Source organism: Salvelinus namaycush, chromosome 16 (assembly GCF_016432855.1).
Source record: "Salvelinus namaycush isolate Seneca chromosome 16, SaNama_1.0, whole genome shotgun sequence".
Taxonomy (NCBI): domain Eukaryota; kingdom Metazoa; phylum Chordata; class Actinopteri; order Salmoniformes; family Salmonidae; genus Salvelinus; species Salvelinus namaycush.
This window is the reverse complement of record NC_052322.1, coordinates 21,131,383-21,143,730: the sequence shown is the minus strand read 5'-3', so window position 1 is coordinate 21,143,730 and position 12,348 is coordinate 21,131,383. Positions and strand designations below refer to the sequence as shown.

The 12,348-nt window shown below is 38.9% G+C and overlaps 1 protein-coding gene and 1 long non-coding RNA gene across 4 annotated transcripts; both read left to right on the top strand.

Moving 5' to 3' along the window:
• Positions 1–829: 829 nt before the first annotated feature.
• Positions 830–3,435, top strand: LOC120060695. Of its 2 annotated transcripts, XR_005478259.1 has the most exons (6): positions 830–942; positions 1,180–1,223; positions 1,615–1,706; positions 1,855–1,967; positions 2,106–2,164; positions 2,999–3,435. It is a non-coding gene; the product is annotated as an uncharacterized LOC120060695 (long non-coding RNA). The 2 variants fall into 2 exon arrangements; XR_005478258.1 differs by lacking the exon at positions 830–942 and having other exon boundaries at positions 976–1,223.
• Positions 3,436–7,386: 3,951 nt separating this feature from the next.
• Positions 7,387–10,387, top strand: LOC120061169 (cell division control protein 42 homolog). 2 transcript variants are annotated; one of them, XM_039010759.1, is made up of 6 exons: positions 7,387–7,527; positions 7,981–8,104; positions 8,271–8,343; positions 8,576–8,685; positions 8,897–9,094; positions 9,335–9,967. In XM_039010759.1, the coding sequence occupies exons 2-6, from the start codon at positions 8,000–8,002 to the stop codon at positions 9,422–9,424; spliced, it is 576 nt and encodes a 191-aa protein (XP_038866687.1). In that variant the 5' UTR covers positions 7,387–7,527; positions 7,981–7,999; the 3' UTR covers positions 9,425–9,967. The 2 variants fall into 2 exon arrangements, with proteins under 2 accessions (XP_038866687.1, XP_038866686.1); XM_039010758.1 differs by lacking the exon at positions 9,335–9,967 and adding an exon at positions 10,078–10,387 and having other exon boundaries at positions 7,397–7,527.
• The last annotated feature ends 1,961 nt before the right edge of the window (positions 10,388–12,348 follow it).

Here is a 12,348-nt window from a genome sequence, read left to right as displayed (position 1 = left end):
GAACTCTAGAGTTTTTCAGAGTGACCACCGGATTCTTGGTGTCCTTCCTGACCAAGGCCCTTCTCCCCTGATTGCTATATTTCCGTCCTAATTTCACACTGCATAAATTCAATAGAAAATTCTGATGCTAATGGAACATGTTGTGCAGTGTCAGTTCTAGTCTGAGCAACCACCTGAAATTAGAATTTATTGAAAGAAGTAATATTTTGTTCTTACTATTTCCCTAAGCAACCTTGTTTGTTCTGCTGGAGGAATTTGTAAACTTGAGATAGGAAGCTAATCAGATGTAAGTGTAACATTAGTAGGGGATCTCCCATTGTATACCCATAGGATATGAATTTACCTTGGCCAACGTCAAATGTGGGCCATGTTGGTCAGGAGAAGCTGTGTGCAATTACATTATGTTTCTAAACACCAGCCCCAAAAATTCATGGTCATATGTGGGCCATGTAGGTCAGTTGTGTACAACTACAGTAGGTTGCTAAACACCAGCCCCAAAACTACAAGGTCATTTATTAAAACATGGTTAATTCATGGTGAACTAATCTCTAAGGTCATATTCACTCCAAACCAGGTTTTAACATCGGTTATTGGCATATTATGACTGAAGGTAGTCCTTGGTGGATATAAATATTTGTAAATAGTTTGTCTCTGACTACAATGCCAATGAAGGACATAATGAATCATTACCACACACTCTTGGCAAGTGTTACAGCTTTTCTGCTCTCTCATTTACTGTGTTCCTGTTTAAGCAAATAGTATCTCACCTTGGAAACACCTACCGTACGACATGTATTTTGATCTGACGCAAGTTATTTCTTCATGAATAAAAACGTTGAGTCACACAATTTCACAATACTGAGATTTTCCTAAGGATATAAGCACATAACAAAGTCAAACTTGGCTCAGAATGTTAAGAACATTCTAGAAGTGTTACTAAAGGTAAGAAGTGTTATCTTTTTTGAAAGTCTGGTTCTCCTTTTATCATCTTAAACCATCCCCTTAAGTTGAGTATGCTCGTCGACTTAGGTTACTGTATAACCAGGGACAAAGACAGTTTTAGGACATTTTCAATGTTAGTTTAGACTAAATTCAAAGATGTGTTGAAATACATTAGGGCGTCAAGTTATTCATCACTCTGTGTGCTGTGCCTCACCAATTTGGTCCGTTCACTCATAGAGAACAACAACATTTGCTGACACAAATGGGAAACAAACCATCAAGTAAGTAATTTCCTATTCATAAAAGGATCTAGAAAATACACAGTATTTCTTACATAATATACTGTCACACATACATCTTTACATTGTGATGCGATCAAAGATGTGTATTTAATTGTAATGTTCTATATATGGGATGGATAAGTGCATGGATAAGTCAAAGGTGACCTTGTGGTGGCAGTGATTGGGACTTAAACAGCTGTAAACAGGCAATATTAGTCAAATAAAATATACTGTATGGTTGTTATATGAAGTTGTCATGAACACATGTTTCTGTTGGCTGTTTTTTGTGGTATTCCTTTGACACAATATTAAAGCACTAATTTAATTTTGCTCTATTTTTATTATTTGATATTGTGTTATGGCTACTATAAATATACTCATATCCTTTAAGGCAACAACTACTACAATAGCACCAACAACAGTAGCAACAACAACTACTCCTACAACCACATACATACCAACAACTACATTAATTGACCAAAGGTAAGACTTGAATTCTACAACTAATTCAAAGTCACTCAAATTCATACATTTTTTTCACAAACACCAAGTCAGATAAAAGGCTTACTGTATATAATACATGTTCAACTCTTAAATCACCGTTTTTCTCTTGTTCCTTTTGACCCTTTAGGTCTGTACCAGTGGAGCAGATCATTATTGGCCTGGCCACCTGTATTTGTGTTCTCCTTATGGTGGCTGCATCAGGTCTGCTTGTTTATACCCTCTGCAGAAAGACAGCTTTGGGTGAATAATCATCTTATTTTGAAACTTATTGAACCAATTTAACGTAAAACAGACAGAGATGTATATTGGTTTATTCTGAGAAACATAAAAAAAAAAATATGTTTATTTCTTCTGTTTCCCTTTTCTGTTATTTTCCAGCATGTGGGCCAAAAGCAAAAGAGTTGGATGATGAAACAAAAACCACAGACAAACCACAGGTTTGGAAATGCATCATTCAACACAGACCAAAAGCATACTCTATACCTAAGTATTTAGACAAGTTCCTATTATTTGTACAGGAGATAACTGTCCCAATGCACTGTTTCAGACCCCTTGACCTTTTCCACAATTTGTTATGTTTCAGCCGTATTCTAAAATGGATTCAATAAAAAATAAATTACCATCAATCTACACACAATACCCCATAATGACAAAGCAAAAACAGGTTTTTGAAATGTTTGCAAAAGTAACAAATATAAAACACACAACACACAAATATAAAACACACAATACTTATTTACATAAGTATTCAGATGTTTTGCTATGAGACTCAGGTGCATCCTGTTTCCATTGATCATCCTTGAGATGTTTCTGCAACTTGAAATTCAATTGATTGGACATGATTTGGAAAGGCACACAGCTGTCTATATAAGGTCCCACAGTTGATAGTGCATGTCAGAAACTCCCCAAATACAGGTGTGCCAAGCTTATAGCGACATACACAAGAAGACTCAAGTCTCTAATCGTTGCCAAAGGTGCTTCAACAAAGTACTGAGTAAAGGGTCTAAATACTTATCTAAATGTGATATTTCCGGAGTTCGTTTTTATACATTTGCAAACATTTTTAAAAAACATTTTTTGTTTTGTCATTATGGGGCATTGTCTGTGGATTGATGAGGGAAAAAACAATTTAATCAATTTTAGAATAAGGCTGTAACATAACGAAATGTGGAAAAAGTCAAGGGGTCTGAATGCACTGTAAAAGCATACATTTACCAGTCTCTCACAATACACAACTTTAGGGTGTAATTTGTTTGTATATTATTTTACAGGTTGTTGTTATTGAAAATGAGCACACATATGCAAACGATGGTAAATCCAAGGCACAGATGATTGATGACCACTTTACTAGTGACCTGACCATCCTAAGGGCTAACGCCAAACCATCACCAACCACAGAGATGACTGAATATGCCAGTGTTAGAATCCACAATTCTGATGTTTTAAATGTATAACAATGCACAAACATGCATATCTTCAAGTATAATGCTCTAAAGTCACAGGAGTGGGAGGCAGCTCAGCATTGGAATCTTTACATTTATTTTGAATGATTTTGATGGGGTTACTAAACATGTGTTTTTGATTGCAATGTTTATTCAATGCAATTATGTTTTGTATCATATATGTTTAATTTATTGTTATCTATAATTTTGTATATTTTTTTAATCATGATATTAAAGTAGCATATAAATAAACTGCCTTACACATATTTGGTGGTTTTCTCACAAAATGACCAATAATCCCCTATTCTTATAAAAAAAAATGTCAACATACAAGTAAAGAAAAGCTAATTCTTTATGGGAACACCTAGGATCTGGTGTCATTCATTGGCATTTAAATCGATGATCTGATTTGAAGAGAACTAACTTCACACCACACAGCCCCTTATCCACATCGACGGGACAGTAGTGGAGAAGGTGGAAAGTTTTAAGTTCCTCAGCGTACACATCACGGACAAACTGAAACGGTCCGCCCACACAGACAGCGTGGTGAAGAAGGCGCAGCAGCGCCTCTTCAACCGCAGGAGGCTGAAGAAATTCGGCTTGTCACCAAAAACACTCGCAACCTTTTACAGATGCACAATCGAGAGCATCCTGTCGGGCTGTATCACCGCCTGGTACGGCAACTGCTCCGCCCACAACCGTAAGGCTCTCCAGAGGGTAGTGAGGTCTGCCCAACGCATCACCGGGGGCAAACTACCTGCCCTCCAGGACACCTACACCACCCGATGTCACAGGAAGGCCAAAAAGATCATCAAGGAGAACAACCACCCGAGCCACTGCCTGTTCACCCCGCTATCATCCAGAAGGCGAGGTCTGTACAGGTGCATCAAAGCGGGAGACTGAAAAACGGCTTCTATCTCAAGGCCATCAGACTGTTAAACAGCCATCACTAACATTGAGTGGCTGCTGCCAACATACTGACTCATCTCTAGCCACTTTAATAATGAAAAATTGATGTAATAAATGTATCACTAGCCACTTTAAACAATGCCACTTTATATAATGTTTACATACCCTACATTACTCATCTCATATGTATATACTGTACTCTATACCATCTACTGCATCTTGCCTATGCCGTTCGGCCATCGCTCATTCATATATTTTTATGTACATATTCTTATTAATTCCTTTACACTTGTGTGTATAAGGTAGTTGTTGTGAAATTGTTAGGTTAGATTACTTGTTAGATATTACTGCATGGTCGGAACTGGAAGCACAAGCATTTTGTTACACTCGCATTAACATCTGCTAACCATGTGTATGTGACAAATAAAATTTGATTTGATTTGAGGCCTTTACTGCCCCCCAAAAATCCTGCAATTCTACACTTTTTGCCATGGGGCAGGGATTTTTTTCTTCTGTTTTATAGCTCATCTCATGCTGTTGTTCACATTTTGTCATGAGGCTGAGAGAACATTTTGTAGTTTTAAGTGAATTTCTTGCAATCCTACAAATGTTTCTATCATATGCTGCCAGGATAGATCTATAGCCATCTCCTGCCAGTACAATCCTTACTATAGGCAGAACACAAAGTACTGGTGTAGGGGACCTATTTTAGATTATTGTCAGATTGTGGTGAAGACCAGCAAGCCCAGAGTTACAGAAAGGAGCTACATCATGGAGGGTACGAATGCTGGGGTCTTCACTGTCACAATGAGTGAGTGCACTGAGGCAAAGTGAGGAGGGGAAGTAGTGGTGTGTCATCTCCAGACCTGGGAGGAATGTCTACAGCTACATGTCCTCTGCACATTTAATGCCACTCAGATTGTGACTTCAGAATGTTTCACCCACAGTGTTGTGAAACCATGCAAAAAGCCAGATCAGTATGATCTGCATGAAGTGTACCATTTAATTTAAGATCAACTATTGCGTTCCTTCCACATGGCTTTCTGTAGAAAATGAGAATATGAAAACAATGTACAGTGTATGTCCTTGTACTTGATCATATTGTAAATTATAATATGACATTAACATATATTTTTCCAGGCATATCTTTTTCAACTGCTACCACTGCATCTATCGATTTAACAACATTAGTGCAGGAGGAAAGTGCACCATGGCGAGTCCTAAAAAATAATATTTTCAAAGGGTAGAATGTTTAGTTTATAGGGGAGGGGGTTGGTGTCAGCCATAGTAGTACGGCACCCCTGCAGCAAATTAGGATTAAGTGGCTCAATCAAGGGTACATTGACCGATTTTTCACCAACAACAATATACAATATGTAAATAAATAGGCTTCATGTGTCTATATTATGCGTGAATATAATTTCAGGAGATGGGTAGTCCTACCCCTCTTAGTTTTAGTTTTATAAAATAAAATCCATAAATGTCAACAAGTCAACAACAATGTTCATCCGGGACTTGGGTTGGGTTGAGGTCCCAGCACCATGCTAATGAATTATTTGACATGAGTATTCAGAAGTCAAACTATTGTCCTGGGTAGAGCTTTTTGAGTCAACGCGACAAATTCAAGATACAAGAACCATTTGAACAGTTTGCTACTAAAGGAGCGGAAACAGCCTGGAGATGTGTAAATAGACAGCGAGGAAGAAGGAAAGGTGCTGAGTGTAGAGGGAAGCGGTGTGGGGAGAAAGATTGGCGTCACCGGGAGCTCAGAAATTCAACCTGATGAGAGTGAGGAGGAATTACCTGCAGAGGCAGGTGCGGTGAAGACCGCTGAGGTTGAGCCTCCTCCCGATGATAAAAATGATTATTTCCCAGTGGTAGTGAGATTTTTGGAGAGAATGGATACTTGCATTCTGGCTGATCCATATGTGGTTGGGTAGAGAAGAGTTTGGGAACTGAAATGTAAGATTCTCGGTGTCTGTGACGCCTACCGTTTGGTCCGGTGGAGAGTGCGGTGAAACAGATAAGACACTGTCTGTCCTGCTGAGTTTTGATGCAGTCTTTACCAGATAAAGTAAAGTTAGGATGTGTCAGTTATCCTGTGAGAGCTTTTGTCCTGAACCTAATACAGTATTTTAGGTATCAAGCTTATGGTCATGTTGCAGCAGTGTGTAGGAGGGAGATTGCTAGATGTAAGAAGTGTGCAGGACGGCATGAGACAAAAGAATGTGTAGTATCGGTGGAAAAAGATGTGTTAACTGTAGGCGTACCCATGTTGCTGGAGATCAGAAGTGTCCGGTGAGAGAAAGGCAGGTCGAGGTTGCCAGGGTCAGAGTAGTACAGAAGGTGTCTGAGGTAGAGAAGAGAGTAGTAGTGGAAGATGGGTCCAGGGTGAGGGATCCTAAGAGGATCCCTGTGACTAGGCTGAGGCCAGTAGAGAGTGCTAGGAATAACATGTGCTTCAGTAAGGTTGGCTTCTTAGCAATAATAGCCATTGTTATCAATTGTACTGCAGAAATAAATTGTAAAACACAGAAAATAGATGTCATGGTGGCAGCTGCAGAGAAGTACTTGGGTGTATGATATGTTACTGCAGAGGAGTTATATGGTGTGTTGAATGATAGTGTCCAAAGTAGTGGAAGAGTGGTGAGGTTTTAATGGGTGTAGGGTTAGCTGGTAGGGCCATTTTTCTTCCCTTTTCCCATCCCCCTTTGTGTCACAAAGTGCAATGAATTCACACTCCATAACAGGGCAAGATAAGAAAAATACCATAGACTAATAGAGGCCGTGACTGGTCTCACAATCCAATACAGTAGATGGCAGTGTATGCACTTTTCAGTTGGTTGTGATCCACCAATACAAATCAGAGAGGAAGAGGCGAAGTGAGAGTCATAAGAGGTCCAAAATCTGTCTTTTCCTATAGGTGGCGTTTTTTGTTTTTTTGCTCATCAAGCAAGGAGTTTTTGTATGGAGGTCAATAAGAGAGCAAATTTGGTTAACACAAAATGTAATGGCTTATTTGCTACGGGGACTTATAAAATCAAATATAATTTTCGTAATGCTTAGGTAGTCACGAGCGCACTGATATAGGTACGACACGTGACACCCCGGCAACTTTGAGAAAAAGCACTTTATATCGGAGGTAAGCCTGTTCACGTGCGTATCTGCCCTCTCATTGGCTAGAATGGTCCCCCCTGATCTTGCCTCCCATTTTTAAGACGTTTGTTTTAATTGTTAGAGCGGCCAGTTGAGTATTTGGTCAATATAATTGATCCGTCTATGGTTTCATAGTCCCAGAGCCACATCGGCCCGAAGTTTACCTCCACATTATTTGCTATCGTGCACCCCCTACTGGTGTTGACTGGGATCACACGCACTGTCACTAGTAGCAGAAAGCCAAGCAGCTGCCAACGCCCGGCGAAGTAAATACCAGATTCAGTGAGGAAGAGGTAGGAAAATCACCGAATTACATTTTATCCTCATCAATAATTGACATGTACAGCAATACCAAAGCGATTATTTAAGGTGTTTTAGCAATAGGGTTGTCATTCATTGTTAGGAAAAATAAAATTAATAGGAAATTGAGAATGAGCTCGCTAGCCAGCCAGCCAGTTAGCTGCTAACACCGACCCAGCTAACTAACTAACGTTAGCTGTGTCAGTTTAAATTAGCTACAACCAAGTAGCTAGTTATATTTGTATTGAGTCTGTACAACGAAGTCCATAATGTAGCTAGATGGTTATTGCTAGTTACAACATTTCCATTTAGACCTGGTTTGCTAGCTAGCAAACACATTTCAGACGCCAGCTAGTTAGCTAGTAGGATAACAACAGCTGGTGGTGGTGGATACTCCCTGCCACTCATCTGAAGTCTTGTAGCTAACTTTCACTTGTCTTTTTCAGACAAAAGTAGAGCACAAATATGCAGACGATTAAATGTGTTGTGGTTGGAGATGGAGCAGTGGGAAAAACCTGCCTTTTGATTTCATACACAACCAACAAGTTCCCCTCTGAATATGTACCAACAGTAAGTACATCTAATTTATACATTGGATTTCTCTCGGATTAATTGATCTAGTGATTGTTTCACACTGACTCTAACAGAAGAGACTTGGGTCTTCTCAATAACTACCATTCTGAATAATCATGGAACAGGACAGATGCCTCATTCTCTTTTCATTTTCTCATCACAGGTGTTTGATAACTATGCAGTAACTGTCATGATTGGCGGTGAGCCTTACACCCTAGGATTATTTGATACTGCAGGTAAGAGGCGATCCTTTTCATGGACATGGTCTTCAGTGCTTCCACTGTGCTTCTACACCGGCATTGCTTGCTGTTTGGGGTTTTAGGCTGGGTTTCTGTACAGCACTTTGATATATCAGCTGATGTAAGAAGGGCTATATAAATACATTTGATTTAGTTCCCAATTTTTAAAAAGAATATGTTGGTTGATTGCTATTCACATTTAATCAATGCTTTATACCCGTCTCCACAGGTCAGGAGGATTATGACAGGTTACGACCTTTGAGCTATCCCCAGACGGATGTTTTTCTAGTTTGTTTCTCTAGTGTTTCACCCTCTTCATTTGAGAATGTTAAAGAAAAGGTGAGTACAATGCCAAACCCATGAAGCATACAATGCACATTTTTGAATAAAGGAATATTGAGTTAAAATAAATTATTTCTAGTAGGTTAAATGTAATGTCAAATTGGCAACAAAATTAAGTGATGGGAAAGATACTAGTTATAGTGTCGTTGACTAGCTGACTGACTGACCATTCTGAGTGTTTGAAAACAATGTTTCCTCTCTCTTGCAGTGGGTACCTGAAATCACTCACCACTGTCCCAAGACACCATTCCTGCTCGTTGGAACTCAGATTGATCTGAGAGATGACCCTTCCACTGTAGAGAAGCTGGCCAAGAACAAACAGAAGCCCATCAGCCCTGAGATGGCTGAGAAGCTCGCCCGCGACCTGAAGGCAGTCAAATACGTCGAGTGCTCTGCCCTGACACAGGTGAGATGTTCTAAAACATAAACAAAACAGGTAATGCCTATCACTTGCACGATAACCTATTGTGTTAGATGTACACGTTGCTGTATGTCGTCTTTGTGCTAAGCTTGACGTTTCAATCTCTGTTAGTGGTGGCCTAGAACTGCATGGAAACCCATCCATACAATGCTCTTTAATCTTGTCTGTCTGCTAACTAACCTCTCTCTAATGCTAGTCATATTTTCCTTTTTCTCCCCTCTCTAGCGAGGTCTGAAGAATGTATTTGATGAAGCTATCCTAGCAGCTCTAGAACCTCCTGAAACCCAGCGAAAGAGAAAGTGCTGTCTGTTCTGATGACAAGCTCTTTTAAAATCTTGCTTTGCCTCTGATCGTCTGCTGCTTCTTTAATGTCAAGAAATTACTGTCTGTCAAGTAACTAACCAAGTTGCTCTTTTAAAACGTGTGCCCATTAACTTCTTTCATTTCAATATCTGATTTTGTTTTGACTTACCCTAATAATTGCAATAGACTATACTGCCTTGGCCTTCATGGCAAGGATGCCAACACTTTCATTTTAGTACTTAATGTGCAAGTTTACATTAGGCTGTAGCTGAGTTTGTGTGTTCCTTTTAAAATATATTACCTCAGTATTTATATGCTTAGGTTCCATTCAACCCTTCCAGGAAACATTTCTGTGCTGTCTAAACAAGTATTATGAGCTTCAACTAACTTAATGTTTTTCTATCACATCAATGTATTTCTTTTCTACTACTATATCAAAGACCGTAACTAAACATTATTGAAAGTTTAAGTTTTCCATTGGAGGTTAAGATCTTTGCAATCTTGAATGACTAAAACCTGTTATGATATATGAATAAAGGATAGTTTAAATTACAACTCTCCCAGTTCAGTCAAATTTATTTTACATTCAAACAATTACAATAGTTGTGTTTACACACTGCAAGGTTGAAATATGTATTTGGTACATTCATGTTTTGTGTTTGCAGAAAGGACTAAAGAATGTGTTTGATGAGGCAATACTGGCTGCCCTGGAGCCTCCGGAACCCAAGAAGAGGCGCAAATGTGTGCTGCTCTGAGCATTTCCTCTCCTATTGTTTAGAGCATTTCAACAACATTACATGGACAAAAGCAAACCATTATTGCACAAGAGTACTTCAATCCTATTGGTAACTGATACAAATACTTTTAAAATGTTTGCAAAGTAGTGTGTGTGTGTGGACTTAATTGAACTAGATTGATCTTTACTAGAACCTGTGATAACTATCCTCTTATAAAATAATAAACTTCTTTCCTAGAGCCATCTCAGTATTTTTAAGTTAAACAGATTGGTGGCTTCAGTGTTGTCCGAAGAGTTCAAGGGTCACAGACGCAAAGCTGATGGCGATCAATGACAACAGAACAAAACCCTTTCATGTTGAATAGTGTCAGGGCAGCATTGCCAGACTGATTTATAAAGAATTCACGTTTTTAGGTGTATATAATGCCTTCGTGAACACCTGATGTAAACAAATCCCCCTTCAACTGGGAAAGTGATGATGGCTTCGGTAAGTTGGTATTGAACAATATATACAGTATGTCAGGGCTGTATATTTTTTATTTGATCAAATCCTTGTCTGTCACATACTTTGTACTGCATTCCAGGCACTTAAGTCTTAACGCAAATTGTTGCAGTGTTAATTCAAGACTTTTGCTTTAGGAAACAGATTGTTCCTCCTTTGACTGGAACTACATCTTACAGTATATTTATTTGTTTTATATATATATAAAAAAGACATCTCACATTGTCAACATTAAGAGTGTAAGTGCATCAACCTAAAAGCTTAGAATTCTCAAGTGTGCATTCTTTTCAGATTCATTCTCAGAGTAGGAGTGCAGATATGGCCCACGATGCAACCATGGGGTCTCAGTATATTGATGTAGTGTCTGTATTGCAGTTGATTAAAATCACCCTACAGTAGTTGAAGATACAATAAGGACAGTACACTTTAAAATGTATTTATTACTCGAGACAAAGCATGAGAAGTAATTTCCACATGATAGCAGTACATAACCAAATTGGCATACTTTATATTAATGTATTACTGGTTCAAACACTTCAATCTTCATGCATTTGGAAAGTAATCAGACCCCTTGACTTTTTCCACATTGTTATGTTACAGCCTTATTCTAAAATGGATTAAATCGTTTCCCCCCTCAATCTACACACAATACCCCCAAATTACAAATGAAAAACAGGTTTTTAGAAAATGTATTACAAATAAAAAAGGAAATATCACATTTACATAACTATTCAGACACTTTACTCAGTACTTTGTTGAAACACCTTTGGCAGCGATTACAGCCTCGAGTCTTCTTGGGTATGACGCTACAAGCTTGGCACATCTGTATTTGGGGAGTTTCTCCCATTCTTCTCTACAGATCCTCTCAAGCTGTCAGGTTGGATGGAGAGCGTCGCTGCACAGCTATTTTCAGATCTCCAGAGACCTTCATCGGGTTCAAGTCCAGGCTCTGGCTGGGCCATTCAAGGACATTTCACGAAGCCACTCCTGCGTTGTCTTGGTTGTCTTCGCCCCCCAGTCTGAGCGCTCTGGAGCAGGTTTTCATCAAGGATCTCTCTGTACTATTGCATTTAAGAATGGAGGCCACTGTGTTGAGGACCTTCAATGCTGCAGAAATGTTTTGGTACCCTTCCCCAGATCTGTGCCACGACACAATCCTGTCTCGGCGCTCTACAGACAATTCCTTCGACCTCACGTCTTGGTTTTTGCTCTGACATGCACGGTCAACTGTGGGACCTTATATAGACAAGTGTATGCCTTTCCAAATCATGTCCAATCAATTGAATTTACCACAGGTGGACTCCAATCAAGTTGTAGAAACATCTCAAGGATGATCACTGGAAACAGGATGCACCTGAGCTCAATTTTGAGCGTCATAGCAAAATGTTTGAATACTTATTTACATAAGGTATGTTTTTTAAATGTTATAATCTAAATTTGGAAACATTTCTATAATGTCTGAATACTTTCCAAATGCACTGTATATCCTTATGCAGTGCACCATGTAATCTGTGTATTCTCTAAATATACAGTAGCAGTCAAGTTTTATTTTTTATTTTCTATATTGGAGATTAATAGTTAAGACATCAACACTATGAAATCATGTAGTAACCAAAAAAGTGTTAAACAAATCTAAATATATTTTAGATTCTTCAAAAAGTAGCCACCCTTTGCTTTGACAGCTTTGCACACTCTTGG